The sequence below is a fragment of the Ammospiza caudacuta genome, chromosome 3 (assembly GCF_027887145.1).
Source record: "Ammospiza caudacuta isolate bAmmCau1 chromosome 3, bAmmCau1.pri, whole genome shotgun sequence".
Lineage (NCBI taxonomy): Eukaryota > Metazoa > Chordata > Aves > Passeriformes > Passerellidae > Ammospiza > Ammospiza caudacuta.
The window spans coordinates 72,709,567-72,725,711 of record NC_080595.1 but is presented as its reverse complement, the minus strand read 5'-3'; the positions used below and the strand labels follow the sequence as shown (position 1 = coordinate 72,725,711).

Sequence of the window (16,145 nt, the reverse complement as noted above, 5' to 3'; positions counted from 1 at the left end):
CCACTTGCAGCAGCCAAACTGAAGTTCTTACCTATCTCAGCTGTGTCTAACCCTACACCTGTGCTCAGGAGGCATCCCAAGGCTGTGCACACCACTGCTGCTGCTGCTGGCCTTGTTTGAGCTAGAAAGTTCTAGTGGCAGAAGTTCTGCTGGCATGTGCCACTGACACAGCTGTTTTGGCAGGATGGGTTCACATCTGGCTATTTTTTGAAGATGCCCTTTGTCCTCAGATCATCAGGCTTTTATCAGCAAGAGAAATCTGGTGGGAGGTTAACTCAGAGTACCTTGTGCCACATTTTGTAGATTGCTTTCTGGTAATTCTTTGCAGCATGTTGTGGAGTTGCACTGTGTACTGTGAGGTACAATGTCCCATCCTAAAGTCTGAGTAAATATTGGGTCAGATTTAAAAATGCTTTTCTATCTTGTACAATAAAGTATTTTTATATATGTTGTTTCTTCATATTGCAGATTTTTCAGTGCCAGAACCCCAGACTGCATCCAACAGCAGAGCTCTCTTGCTCATTTAAGACAGATGAAAGAATTCTTTTATATCCAGAGAGGAGCTTAAAATATTGGGTACTGTGGGCAAGTGGGACATAGAGACAAAGAATGATAGCTAACTATTTGCTGTGAGTATTTGCTGAACTACAAGAACAAATTGTAGTTTTGAGACACACTGTAAACATTCTATGAGGGAAAATTTCAGGGTTGGATGTAAAGTTTGTGTTATCCTCACAGCACATTCACTCTGTGTTAAGGGATGCTTAAAGCAAAGACAGTGGGGAAATAGGTGGTGCCAGCATTCTGGAAAGCTGTGCCAGTCTGGGCATTTTGGCATTATTTGAGGTGCTCAGACTCCAGTAAGATTCACAAAATTAACTATTTCCTGCTGCACAATCTTTTCATGCTGGGTAATGTAGTGGAAATCAGAGATGAACTTGATACAATGAGCTTTGCTGATTGTGGTGGAACAGCAAATAAGGTTTATGTCCAATTTGGTCCCATCTTATTTTGAATACATAAAATAAAAGCAGTGCTTCTCAGTGGTGATCTCTCTGGAGAGTATTTTATATCAATGCTGTTTGTGAGAAAGCCCATGCTTTCCTTCCCATCTATACTGTTGTCAGTAATAGAGCTACAAAGCCAACCCTGGCAGCAAAGACAAGGCAGATTTGCCTGGCAAGGTGTTTGTGAAAACAAAACCACTGTAACTGGACAAAAATAACACCAACCCACAAATCTTTAATTTATCAGTCTCCTGCAAAACACATGAAGGGTCTCATAGGGTCCCTCAATTTCAACGGAGTTTCATCCTGTTTCCTGAATTCAACACAGGGGCAGTGGCAGTGTTTTGTATGTTTCCATAACATTTCCAGATATTAGAGACAAGTGGATTCCTTAGAGGAGCTATCACACATGTAGAATATACAGATGGATGGAAAACATATAGAGCTTAGGGACCATATGTAGGCATGGAACCTGCTGGGTATGTGCATAACCACACGTGTAAGGCAAGTTCCAAACAATGAGTGTGGCATGCTATGGACCTGCAGCACCTGTGGCCTGCATGCAGCCTCTGTATACATGGAAACAGGCTGAGAGAGTTGGGGTTGTTCAGCCAGTAGAAGAGAAGGCTCTGGGGAGACCTTATAGCACTTTCCAGTACCTAAAGAGGGCTACAAGAAATCTGGAGAGGGTCTTTTTACAAGGGTATATAGAGACAGGATAAGGGGGAATGGCTTTAAACTGGAAGAGGACAGGTTTAGATTAGATATCAGGAAGAAATTCTTTGCTGTGAGGGTGGTGAGACACAGGTTGCTCAGAGAAGTTGTGGGTGCCCCATCCCTGGGAGTGATCAAGGCCAGGCTGGATGGGGCTTGGAGCAATCTGGTCTAGTGGAAGGTGTCCCTGCCCATTGCAGGGACTTGGAACTAGATGATCTTTAAGGTCCTTTCCAACCCAAACCATCCTATGATCCTATGATTTTTTGAACTTTGGCTGGAAACTAATATTTCAGCAATCTTAACATGCCCTCCCATCAGATACAGTTTGACAGGAGAATCTGTTTGGAGGAAAGGCAAGGAATGCTGCTGTAGGTACCTTGAGAAAGCAAGTAAGTTCACCATGTTAATGCACCAGCTCTATTCAGTCAATCCTCTTACTCATTTAGCTCCTTAATGGGTTCTGTGTCTCAACAGTTTTGACTTTATCCACATCTCTGTGCCCAAAAATCCCTTCCAATTTAGTCAGTTCTTGGTATTCTTCACCACAGGCTTCTGTGAATTTTAAGTGCAGTGTCTGAGCTCAGTATGCCCCATAATGAATGTACAGCCATTGGAAGTTGTGCACAACAAAATGCTCATAAAAGAAACACTAAACTTAAGGTTGTGTCTTCTGAGAAAAAAAAAAAGCGCTTTCTTTTTCACCTTTCACTGGTTCTTAACTTGCTCTTTAGGCTGTACATTGGATTGCAACCTTCAATGACTTTCACATTTTCCTTCCAAATTTATTTATTCATCAAGAAAGGCTGTTTCTCCAATATTTCTTCCTGCCTGGCCCAAAGAAATTTGGGTCTTAAATTGACAAGGAGCACCCTTAGTCGTGGGGAGTTCTGTTTGTCTAGCTGTTTCAAAAGGCAGAGTAGAGGAAAATCAAGCATTTCACTAACATGCCAGGGATTTCCAGTCACTGGCAGAGGCAGTAGAAATATCAGGAAATCAATGAAAGCAATCACTGATGTAGGGACAATTGCATAGTGGGTGTGCAGCTGGTAGATTGCTCACAGTGCTTAGTTAGCTGGTACAAGAAGTCTTTGCATGCTGTGTGTCAGCACAAACAGGGGTACAACTGAAGTGTATTTCACTTGGGAAGCTGGTGTTAACTTCACTGGGAAATCTCAGCTTTTCACTGGAGGGTTGAGCACTGAGCATGGAGGCAACCAATTGCTGCTCAGAGAGAAGGGTAAGGGGCAGAGTTTGTAGGATGCAGTGGTCAAACCACACTAAGCAATGCAAGGTAGAGAGTGATCATGGCATTTTCCAAAATCTAAATTTTCAGCCAAATCTGAATAAGAATTTAAGAAATTTTTAAAGATGTACATCTATCACAGAATATTTAGGGTTTGAAAAAAAATCTCTGGAGATCATCTAGTCCAACCCTCTTGCTCAAAGCAGTTAACTAAAGAAGGTCCTTCAGGGACTTTTTCAATAAAATTTTTAATATCACCAAAGATGGAAACCATACAAGCTCTATGAACAACCTGTTTTAGTGTTTAAGATATTTAGAGATAACCATTCTCATCACAGGAATATGTTCAATGATTAAATGGAGTTCCATATATTTCAATTTGTGCCTTCTTTCTCTTGTTCTTTCACTGTGCACCACCAAGAAGTCTGTCTCCATCTTCTTTGCACCCTTCCTTCAGAAACACACAGATAAGTTCCCACCAGAGCCTCCTCTTCTCCAGGCTGAACAGTCCCAGCTCTCTCAGCCTTTTCTCATGCTAAAGATGCTTCATTCCCTTAGTCACCTTAGTGGCCCTTCTCCAGACTCCCGTATGTCCCTGTTGTACTGGGGACACCATGACTGGACCCAGTGCTGCAGCTGTGGCCTCACTGGTGCTGCACAGAAGGAAAGGATCACTTTTGTCTATCTCCTGGCAGTGCTTTTCCTAATGCAGCCCAAGAGGCTGTTGGCCCCCTCTGCAGCAAGTGGCACATTGCTGGTTCAACTTTTGTCAGCTGGCATCCCCAGGTCCTTTTCTGCCAAGCTCCTTTCCATCTAGCTGGTCCCCAACATGTACTGGTGCATGGGGTTATTCCTCTTGAGGTGCAGGACTTCACATTTCCCTTTGTTTTGCTTCTTGAGATCCCCCTTGGCCCAGTTCTCCAGCTTGTTTGGGTCCCTCTGAATGGCAGCACAACCATCTGATGTACCAGTCACTCCATCCAGTTTTATATCATCTGTAAACTTGCCAAGGGCGCACCCTGAGGATGAGTGGTCCCCAGCTGCATTTTGTGTGGCCAATCTCAACCCTTTGAGCCCTGCAGTTCTGCCAAATTTAGGTTCAGCTCCATATCCATCTTAATAGCCCATGCTTCATCAGTTTGTCTGTCAGGGTGTAATGGGAGACAATGAAAAGCCTTACTTAAGATAAACAGCATACACAGCTCTCCCTTTATCCACCAACTAATCATCCCATCATACACCCAGCACTCTTTCCTGTGACAGATTTCCCTGCTGCATGGAATGGAGGTCTTCATAAACTTGCTTTATTAAGACTTATTAGGCCACTTGATATAGGAGTTGCTTCTAACTGCTATAAAATGAACAGCTCCACCTGCCTTTGTAATGATCTACAAGTGATACAAAACATTGAGCTTATTTAACAGCACATACCAGATGGTTTATGCAAGGTTGAATATGACAGGAAGATTTTTGTCCAGATTGGGGGTGGAGGTGTTTTATTTTGAAAAAGAGGAAAGAAATACAGATAAATGGGGGCTGCATTGCCTCTTATGTCGCTCAAATTGCACTGGAGGCTGCTTTTACAGGTCAGCAGCTAGAAGCAGCAAATGTGGTCAGTGAACACTCGGCGGGTAAAGTGCTTAACACTGTTAACTAATTCTGAATTGCACTGAAATACAGGCTTGGTATGTTTGGATATTCAGGTAAGTTTCATCTCTAGACAGATTTAAGTTAGCCAGAACAAAACCTGAGACTGGATACCAGCACAAAATCCCTTTCATGATTTTCAAATCAAACAAATTTTTTTTTAAAAAGCAATTTGAATGAATATGACATAACTGAATATTTCCCATTGAATATGTTTTCATTAGTGAGGCAGAAATGTTCAGAACACATTGCTTTTATCTTGGCAATCACTTCACCAATACTAGCTACCTAGACCTCAACTTATAGGCTTTGATGATATTTCCATCCTAAAGCACTGTTACTGCAAACAAGATTTAATTATGTACCTGCATTTAAAAGAGGTGCTGAGAGAGTTCCTTCAATAAAAAGCACAGGATGGAAAGGATTTAAGTGAGAAAGTTATAACAATTGATACATAGCAGAGAGATCACAAAAGAAATATTTGCTATAATTGCCAAAACTCAGAAAATGAATAAAATTTAACTCTTCAATTTGATGACCTAGAAAATAGAGAGGAGAAATAATGTGCATATGAAAAGGATTAAAGAAGAAGCCAAGAAAGGAGGCTTAGTGGGTTTAACTGGGCGGATTTAAAAAATTTTTAAAGAATGATAACGGTAAAAAGAAATTCAAACTGGCTTTAGCAGGAAACAGATCTACACAATTTTCTGTGAAACTTCCCTTGTATTATTTCAATAAAAGAAAGGTTCAGAACAAAGTAACAGAAAATGAGCTAACTGTGAATGATCTGAAAATAGCATACATACATGCACGCACACACATTCTTTTGGCTTTTAAAGAAGAATATACAGAGAAAAGCGGGTACAATAATAACAAGGTTTTCATTACTTCTGAGGTATTGAACTTGGCTGCCAAAGAAAGAGGACTAGATGCCTAATAATTAGAGATAAAGTAGAAGCTAGCAGAGATAATGGCATGTGTTATGTAAACCAGGTAGCATTACACACGGAGATCTTTTTACTGCTATCATAATGCCTGTCAGAATCAAAAAACTGGAAGAGGGTATTTTCCTAGAAGAGAGTGGCATAACAAAGCTTATCATAAAAATCAGAAAGACAAATTAAATTTAAAACATCCACAAGGTTCTTATGTAGCAAACATGAAAAAGTAAAAGTTACGTTAGCAAGTGATTAGTAATAGGAACTTCAAGCTAGTAAGAGATTTATAGATATTTACATATAAATATATATATTGAGGATGAATTTATTTGGGGAGTGCTTTCAGATATATCTGAAGTATATAATAAAGGAACAAAGGAAGCAGTTTGGTCAGATGGAGCTGTATTTGTTGTGTTTTTCTATTATTCGCAGAGGTAACAACTACCCTCCTGCAGCAGTTTTTAGATAAATTTCAAAATGCATTCAGAGATAGTGAACAAAGGCAGTCACAAGCAACCCACTTGCCACAAAAGGCCTGTCTTTGCTGTTATTACATGTCTGGAGATTTTCTGATACAGGCTGTGATCACATTACTTATTGCAATAGCAGGAGGCTGCGGGGAGCTGTTCAGGAAGCGTCTGGTTCACGTGGCCAACATATCCAAACCTGGAGGTGGATGCATTTTTGTTGAGACCTTGGCAGGAGGCAGCCTGGGGAAGTCACTGCAAGTGACTCCTTTGTGCCACTCCCACAAAGCCATCCGGCCTGTGGGACCCATGTGTGTGAAGCTCTGCTACAGCCAATGTGAAAATGTCCATCCTTTGGCCTTCCAGGGAACAGGAGGCAAGCCAGAGATGTGACAGCACTTCTGCCCTGCCAGGGAACCACTAATGTGAGCAATCCAACCTTCCCTGCCTGACCAGAGTGACCCAGGCACAGGACAGCAGTTTGTGGCTGCTGCTACACCATGTCTGTGACCCTGTTTTTTTACTTTGGAAAACTTTTAATGTCTCAATTTACGACCAGCAAATCTGAGCTCAGAGAGAAGGTATTACAATGATGCTGACACCCAAAGAGTCAGAAATAGCCAGCAATTCACCCAGAGAGTTACAGAGAATGAGAAGAGGGTTGGGAAACAGTCTTGCCTTATCAGTGAAACAGGCATCATAGCTTTACAGGACTGACCCTGAACAGAGGCTCACCGGGGCTTTTATCCAACAGTCTGGGGTTATCCTGTGAGTGTTCACCTCCTGCTGTGTCACCTGTCAGTCTATTGTCACTTGCTGTGTCTTTTGTCACCTGTCTGGCCACAGGTCCCCTGCCCTTTATAATGCAAGGACTCAGTGCCAGTTCACAGCCTCTTGATTCCAGCCATGGTGGAGACTCAACCACCACTGGCCACCAACTCCAGAATCCCACCAACTCAAAAGAAGAGAAAGATTGAGCATGAGGACTAATTAGCATAAGAAGCAAGAAAATCGTTAAACCAATAAAGGTTAAATACCAACAGGAGAATTTTTCAATGAACTGTGATTTGCTTGCTAAAATGTATATTTAGTGTAATTGAAATGGACTGCCTATGGCAGTGGTGAAGTCACTGACCCTAGGAGTAGTTTAAGGAAAGACAGGACATGACACTTAGTGCCACGGTCTAGTTGGCATGGTGATGTTCAGTCATAGGTTGGACTCGATGATCTCAGAAGTCTTTTCCAAGTCAACCGATTCTGTGATTCTGTAAATTTTTGAGAATCTGAGTTGATTTGTGTAACACTTTCACCTTGCACCCTGCACAGAACAAAAAACACCTCCTGTCTAAACCGGGCCCCGTGTCTGTGTTTAGCGTCCCTAAATTGGCAACAACAGCAGGTCACCCCAGTAACTTCTGCCAGCCGCGCCCTGGCTTGTGCCAGCCGCCACCACGCTGTCCATGAACGCGGGCCAGCACTGCCCACGGGGACAGCTCTGCATCAGGAACGCAGAGTGCTGCGGGACAGCGCCGCGGCAGGAGGGGCACGCCATCCTTGGGATACGTGCACGCCATCCCTGAGATCGGGGCTCGCCATCCCTGGGATCCGGGCACGCCATCCCCGGGATCCGAGCACGCCATCCCCGGGATCCGAGCACGCCATCCCTGGGATCTGAGCTCGCCATCCCTGGGATCTGAGCTCGCCATCCCTGGGATCTGGGCTCGCCATCCCTGGGATCTGAGCTCGCCATCCCTGGGATCTGGTCTCGCCATCCCTGGGATCTGGTCTCGCCATCCCTGGGATCTGCGCTCGCCATCCCTGCCCGGCAGCGGCCGCGCCGCGCACGCGCCCGCAGGTGCTGGCGCGTGCGCCCCGGGGTGCCCGGGCGGCCCCGCGTACGGTTGCTATGGGAACGGCGGGCGGCCGAGCGAGGCTGGGCCCTGCGGAGGCGCCGGCGGGTCCCGACCGAGTCCCCCGGGCAGCGCCCGGTGCCCCCGCCGGCCGTAGCGCTCGTCCCTGGGGGTGCCGCCTGGCCGGGCGGGGGCGAAGGGCCGGACTGTGCGGTAAGTCGGGCGGGAGGCTTTGAAAAGCGGCCCGAGACTGGTAATCCCCGTGCCGCTTCCCGGCAGCTTTGCCGTGCTCGGGAGGGAGGCGCGACTGCCGGGTGTGGGTTGGGACAGCGTTTACTCCACAGGTGCTGCTTATTTGGGGGCTTCCTCTGGGACGTGTTGTCCCACGGCTGCCCTGGAAACCTCACTCCGCTGAGAACTCATCTCTCTTAATTTCGTTCTTTTTTCTCTTTGATAGCGATTTCTCTGCGTCAAAATTTCGCCGGTGTGAAAGTGCATCAGTTGTGATTGGTAAGTTTCTGTTAATGAGAGCTATGTCTAATATTAGCTGTTGTTTACATCTGAAAGGAGGGTGTAGTGAGGTGGGGCCCAGCTCTTCTACCCTGCCTGCAGTGAAAGGACAGGAGGAAATGGCCTTAAGCTGAGACGGGGAGATGCAGATTAGGTATTAGAAAAAGAAAATTCACTGTAAGGATGGCCATGCACTGGAATAGGTTGACCAGGAAGGTGATGGAGTCACCAGCCTTGGGCGTGTTTAGGAGGATCTGGCAGTAGTTGATGGGGTTATGGGGGTTACAGGGGCAGTGCAGGGTTGGCTTTGGACTTGATGATTTTAAAGGCCTCTTCCAACCTCAGTGATTCTGGGACTTTTACTAAACCTGTACCTGTGTGCTAACTGTTGTAGAGATTTGCTGGGGCAGACAGAACATGGATTTGGATGTCAGAGAGCAGAATGTTCATAGCCTGAATACAGGGCTTTTCCTCACTGTACTTAGTGATTGCAAATACACCCACTCTGCACCCTAGCAATTAAAGGACACTGGTCTTGAGATGGAAGAGAATGGCAGAGGCAGTGTGAGATGGCAGAGCCAATGTGGTGCCATATCTGATGTAGTCAGCCATGCTTCTCAAATCTTGATTGAACTGAGATAAGAGCTGTGACAGTACAGCTGTCTCACTTCTGGACAATGCTGGGACTAATGTGTGGATCCTGTACTGCTCTCTACTGCTTAAAAATCTTCCTGTGCAGCAAAGACCAGACTTCTGGAGTAAACAACTGGGGAATAAAGACAAGAGCCCAAGTATGGCTTTTCAGACACTGCTGTGGACACTCTCCTACCTCCCAGCAGAGAGTCAGAGAGGAGCTCTTCACTTGTGCAAATTAAAGGCTACTTGGGAAATGGTGACAGTAGTGAGGGACAAGATCTGTGTGTACCAGTGATGCTGTCCCCATTGACGCTGCAGTCTTCCCTCTATCTGTTTCCTGCTGGGACTGGGGAGCAAAATTACAGAATCACAGAATGTGCTGAGTTGGAAGGGACTCTCAAGGATCATGAAGTCCAGCTCCTGGCCCTGCACAGGACCATTGCCATCTGTATCAGACATAAGGTCTACAGAGAAGACCTTCTAAAAATTCTGGCTCCCAGTAGCTGGGGGAATGGGGAATGATAGCCTACCTTGCTTTTCCCAGTGTGAACTGACTGTAGAAGTTTTTCTAAACAGACAGGTGCAGTGGAACTCCTTACTCCTTACTGTTTTTTTAATCACTGTTTTATTAATTGTAATAGAGGGAAGAGTAAGGAGCATAGAGAACAAAATTCAGTCACAGTGAAAACAAGTAATATATTAGTATTAATATATTACTTGTATTAAGTTAATATTAAAAACACTGATACTCTCAGGCTTTTGATCTGTTCCTGAGTTTTTTTCAATTACGCATCATTTAGTGAAAGAGTTGGTGCAGTTCTCCTTACCCAGTTTTACATTGGGTGTGCAACAATGACAGACACTACCAGAATGGGCAAGCTCTCAAAGAAAGAAGAAGCAGCTGAAAAAGTTAGACTGCAGAACAGTAAGAATTGAACTAAGAAACTAAGAATATAAGATTATTTTTTACTCCATAGTTTAGAAATAACCCAGATGATGGTGTCTGATCTACTGTCAGTTCATTGTCATAAACTGTGTAAGAGAATAGAAGTTACCAGATGGTCTGAGTCACAGTGCAGAAACATATTTTTGTTTTTAGGTAAGTTTGAAAGCAGAAGAGGAATTTTGCATGGTGTAAGACTCACGATGAGTTTGCTGTAAAATGACAAGGATGATACCTACAGAGAACTGCACCATGATAGTGATGGTTGTGGGTACAGGGCGTGATGGAGCAAGTCTGTCACTGCCCACTGCATTTCCCAGAAACTACAGCAGGACAGAATGCTGATTGGAAGTTTGGGTTTATAACTTACATTAGTGTTGTCTTTCTTTGCCTGTGCTTGGGGTTGGGGAGTCGCTTCTTTCAGAGGAAAAAAATGGATTGCCTGTTCTTCTTTGTCTCTGCTTATCAGTTGCTGATAACTGTGCTTCAGTTACTGATAATGATGCCTCTGACATATTAGTAAGCTGCCCTTTATAAGCTCAATAATATCAGGTTTTTCCTAAGTTGGAAAAACCTGTCTCTTTGCAGCATATTGTTGAATTCCTGTTTTGGCTGTGGTGTTTCACAAGTAACCAAGTGTCAAGAAACAGATTTTCTATGGAATTGTAGAGGACCACATTTGGCCCATGAAGCACAATGATGTATTTTAGCATCCTGTAAAAAAAACGACGGTAGATCCTCCATGACAGATGCTTTCTGGTTTTCAGTATTTTTCTACAGAACTGAAGAATAGAGAGAAAATGCATTATCAGTGGACTTTATTTCCCACTATTTCAGCACTGTCTAGGATTTACTGTGGTAGCATAACCAGTGATGAATTAATAGTTTGTAATTTAAAACTAACATAATACTTTGTGCCATTCACATATATTTTCCAGTGTTCTTCCTGTGCAGTACTTTGCAGAGGAATGCAAGCTTCAAAGACTGAAAACAGAAGAAAAGCAGAACCATTCTACTGGCTGTCAGTGGCAAAGCCTAGGACCAGTTCTGAGATTGTAAATGAAGCCAGAGATGCTCTACAAACAGTAAAAACTCCAAGACCATTCACACCTACAGATGAACAAAGGAAAGTTTCTGGGTCTCAATCCTCACGTTGTCCTCAAAATAGACGCCCTGTACTTTTTAGGTACTGTGGCTTTAAGATGTTTTTAAATATCCTTTAGCAGCAAGAGATTTGATTCTCTAATTATGCTTCCGGTGGTTATTTTCCCTGTGTTAATCTGTATTCCTAATCACATCCTTTGCCTTCTTCTAATGATCTTTACTGTTGGTGTTAATCTACATTTCAGGAAGTTTCTCTGGATTAGGGCTACCAGAGGCAGTCACTACACTAGTTTTTTATGTGCAGAATAGCATAAGAAAATAGTCTGTTACTTACCTTTTCTTGAGACAATTGAATGCTTTTAATTGAGATAGTCTTCAGCTTTTTTCCTAGAATGTGTGAAAGCTTGCTTGTTTCCTATAACCAATGTGCTAGATTTTTTTTCAGAGCCTTTTGTGATCTTTTAAATGTGAAATTTTAGGTCCTGCAGTTTGAAATGCTCATTTTCAAACAAAGTTTTACTAGCTCAAAATTATTTCTAGGTGGAGTTTTGTTACCATGATGTGCTCTTGTCACTTTTCCTTTCTTCCCTTTCCCCATATTCATTGGCAAAGGGAAGAAGCATGCAATTAAAAAAAACAGCTGATCATACATCTCTGGATCTGTTTTATTCTAACTGTGTTTCATTTCTTCATTAGTCTTGATACATCCAGTTCTGATTCATCTGAATCAAGACCGAATTCTGGTGTTCGTCTAAGTCCACTGACTCATGTAAGTACTCTGGAAATAACTCCTGCAGTACTGATATAAAATTATGTGTCTTGGTAGTGTTAGGAAAACACATGGTTTAAAGACATTTGGGAAAAGTGGAGGCTTGTTGTAACATTAGTCTGAGACTTTTTAAGTCAGTTCTCCTCCAAAAGAAACTGGAAAATAATTTAAACTACTTACATATTGCCGTTTTGCTTTATGATTCAAAGTGACATTAACAAGAATTGGAGGACTGATACTTGAGTCAGCTTTCTTTCAGTGTAAGTTTACTAAAATAGGTGAAGTTCATGAGCATGAACATGTGCCAGCAGTGTGCCCTGGCTTTAGGAAAGTGATTGATGGTATCTGGGGCTGCATTAGGAGGAGTGTTGGCAGCAGCTTGAGGGAAATGATCCTTCCCCTCTACTCAACACTGTTGAGGCCACACCTGGAGTGCTGTATGCAGTTCTGGGCTCCACAGTATGAGAAAGACATGGAGCAACTGGAGAGAATCTGATGAATGGCCCCAAAGGCAATGAAGGGACAGGGAGAGGTGAGAATGTTCAGCCTGGAGAAGACCAAGGGAGGACCTTATTCATGGATGTAAATACCTGAAGTGTGGGTGCAAAGAGGATGAGACCAGCCTCTTTGCAGTGACTGGACCAGAGGCAGAGGGCACAAACTGGGACACAGGAGGTTTCCTCTGAACCTCAGGAAACAGTTTTCCCGCTGTGAAGTGACGAGGCCTTGGCATAGGTTGCTCAGAGATCTTCAAAAGCTTCTTGGGCATGGTCCTGGGCAACTGAGGTTAGGTGGCTGTAGTTGAGTACAGGGCTTGGACCTCCAGAGGTCCTTTCTTCCCTCATCTATTCTGTGGTTCTGTGAATAGTAATTTGAAGGGAGCTAGGTTGCTTTTTATTTGGCTTACATTTCTATAAAATGTCATGATTGTAGTTTTATTTCTAAACAGATAGAGGTCCTTTAAGAACCACTTTTCTCCCTCTGTGAAAGCTGTGAATTGTTTTCAATTTATAAGTGTATCTGCTCTTTCACAGTTTTTTTTTATATTTGGTCTTTAAATATAAGATAAAGTCACGACTATTTGTTTAGTACCAAAGATAACAGAGCTTGCTATAGCAATTAAGTGTGCTTGCTGAATACATTGCTTTTTCCAGACAGAAACCTTTAGGAAATTCTTTAGGAAATTAGAGGAAATAACCAAGAAAATTTATATTTAGTAATTTGGATAAGGGGTTGTATTTACATGAATCAAGTTTAAAAATTCTGAGCATACTTCTATTTAGATTAAGTATATCTACATTTGGATTTAAGAACTGTTTGGATTTAACTGGTGTTAAATTTTTATGTGTTTTGTCAGAGTGGAAAAAAAATTAGAGTAAACTACAGACCCATGCAAAACCTGCTTTTTTTTTTTTTGCTTTATCAATGGATATAAGTTAATACACTGTAAATTAAGAGTCCATATTAATTATGATGGTTGTAAGTAGTCAGTCTCACCTGCTGGCTCTTTAATACTATGGAGAGCTCTGAAGTATTGGCTGGAGACTTTTTAGTGGATTCTTTATTTTAAGGAAATTGGTATTGATATTAGAGGTCAGTACTTTATGTAGGTCAGGGGCACAACAAGTGCTTGACACTAGAGATTCAGGGACTTGTTCACCTCCTCTAAGATGCAAGACACTGACATAAAACTAGGACTTTCATGTTTCTGGATCTGCATGATTTGTCTCAGTGTGACAGAAAGTAGTACATGTGATGTGAACATATTTGGAGTGCTTTGGAGATACTGTTTTAATGTTCAAAAGCAAATCAAAGAACAGATGTATCTCTAGAATTGTTAGCAATAGTCATTGGCACAATATTTTCTTTGATAAATAAGCTTGCTGCAGATGTAGTCCTTACGAGGACTAAATAATCCTGAGTTCTACTCAAGCTAGGTTTTGTTTTCTGCACTCCTGAATGTTGGCTTTCTGTGATAATAATGGTATAGATATCTGGTTTGTTTGGTGGAATGGTATCAGTAGATTCAGGATATGAAAATTTCTTAATGAGCAAGCCAGTGTAACTTCTGCTTTATTTTGAACTTAGCCCTTTGTTGGAAGTTGTGTGGGTTTGGTTTTTTTTATTTTTTACTTAAATGAAAATTAAATTATCTGTGCTTTTGTTTAAAAGTCTTCTTTATTTTTGTCACAGAAACCAGTAGTAATCATTTCTGAAAAAAAAGATGAAGTTTCTTCTGTTTTCCATCCAACACCTCCTGCTGATGCTGCAGAGCTTAGAAAAGTCAGCAGAGCTTGCAAAGGCTTATTTAGAGCAACTTCTCTGAAAAATTTATTTTCTGCTAAGGTGGTTCCTCTGGATCAGAGTAAGAATGTTTTGATACATACTATTTGCTATAAAGATTACTGCATGATGGGTTTTAATATTGGTAATTACACGAATTATTAATACATTAAAGGATTTGTGTGTCCTTTCAGTGTGAATTCTGGAAGTATTTAAATGGGTTTAAGGCAGTTTTGAAACTCTGGTTTCCCAAAATGATGCTGGCATGCACTACTGAAAATGAGTTGAAAACTGCTCAGGTGCCTCTTCTTCCTGTAGGTTTCCAAGTAATGGAATTTTACTGAAAGTTGTCATCAGTGAGTAAAATTAACCTTAAATGCTGATATGCTTGAAGAGATAATGAGATGCCATCATGTAAGGAGATTCCCTGATGGATTATTGAGCCTAAAAGGAGGAATAAAAAGGAATTATATGTCTTGACAGGCCTCCAACTGCATCGTATTTGTTGTTATGAGTTTCATTAGTGTAGGTTTAATAAAGTTCACCAAATGTGGGATTTAAAAGTAATTTTCCTGAAGATGGGAAATGGCGTCTTGGCTTCATGCATGTTGGCTTATAATGAAGTGTGCTGGGACTTTGTCTTTATTTCAGAAGATTGATTTATAATGACAGTTCTTACATTGTCCAGAATTGTTACTTTTCATTATAAACTGAATATTTCACTTTTTACGTACTAAAGTTTACTTCATTTTTATGTATTTATTCTATAAATATACCTTTATATAATGTGTCACTTCATATAGCCTTAATAAGCTGATGTTACTAATTGAAGAAGTTGAGAAGCTGGTGTATTTGTAACCTGCCTTGGACTCTTCCCTTTTGGTATCATGCAAATGTTATGTGAGGGGTTTTATTTGTGGAGGTTCTTCTTGTATGTACATAGAAGCTACAGGATTAACAGCTATCTTTTTCCTGAGTTCCTTCATAATATTCAGCTCCTGAAATACAATGACTTTTTTTCACCAGGTACAATCCACCTATTTGCAAAAGGGAAATCATGGAGATGAAATATTAAAACTTCAAACACAACCCCAAAAGACTTTAAGAAATACTGTTCATAAGAAGACACTGACTACCTTACTCCTAATAGTCTTAAGCTTTCTCAGCTTTTAAATTGATACAAGCAAATTTTGATAATGTAACACGACAAGCAGCAATTAATAACACTTGAACATAATGTGTTCTCTTTGACTGTTTCAGATGAAATGAAACTTGATTTTGAAGAGCCAGCTATGATGATGAATAGTCTTGACAGAAGTAATAATAACTGCTTAGCAGAACAAAAGTTGTACACATCATTTAATGATGAGAGTAGACAATTAATTTGTAATGAACATACCAGCAGATCAGGAAGTGAAGACTCCATGGAAGGGACACCAGGAAACTTTTCACTTCAGCTGCAAGGAGAAAGGTCAGCATTGGTCAAGTATGGTAATGTGCATCTTCCAGGATACTCAATTGTGCAATATCAAAATGCTTAAAATTAATGGTATCTGATGATAACATTACATGTGCTTCAAAATGAAACTGTGTTTAGATTATTAGAAAAATTTACGTTTCTTCTTTTAGGAAGTTTCGACATTCAAAAGACTAATTTGTAAAATCTTGGTGGTAGAAATTTATTTGATATGATTGTTTGATCATTAACATTTCAAAACCAAGTCTTCTAGTCACGGTTTGTAAAATCCTCAAGTTTAAATTTAATGTGCTTGCTTTTTTAGTTTACTCCTGTTGTTTTAAGGTGCTATGCCATCTTCACTTAGCTTGACAGATGAGTAGAGCCATGCTTTCAGTTCAGATATGTGATCATACACCAAAACCAGGCTAAAACTCTTTAGCAATAGAAGCAGAATTTTTTTTGTGACTTTTAATTTTTAGTTCTTTTTTTTTTTTTGCATGACCAAGTAGGTGTAAGGGATTAATGAGACTCACATGCCTGCAGTCTGTTTTTACTGGACCTGGAATATCATA

At 41.4% G+C, this 16,145-nt stretch overlaps 1 protein-coding gene across 3 annotated transcripts in view; it reads left to right on the top strand.

Moving 5' to 3' along the window:
- The first annotated feature begins 7,928 nt into the window (after positions 1–7,928).
- The window catches only part of ARMC2 (armadillo repeat containing 2), a 69,078-nt gene continuing 60,861 nt past the window's right edge, over positions 7,929–16,145 (top strand). For all 3 annotated transcript variants that reach the window (XM_058801123.1, XM_058801122.1, XM_058801124.1), the window contains exons 1-6: positions 7,929–8,082; positions 8,327–8,379; positions 10,897–11,144; positions 11,759–11,831; positions 14,025–14,196; positions 15,375–15,585. In XM_058801123.1, coding sequence (XP_058657106.1) covers positions 10,927–11,144; positions 11,759–11,831; positions 14,025–14,196; positions 15,375–15,585 — 674 coding nt within the window. In that variant the 5' untranslated portion in view covers positions 7,929–8,082; positions 8,327–8,379; positions 10,897–10,926. The remainder of the gene's footprint in view (positions 8,083–8,326; positions 8,380–10,896; positions 11,145–11,758; positions 11,832–14,024; positions 14,197–15,374; positions 15,586–16,145) is intronic.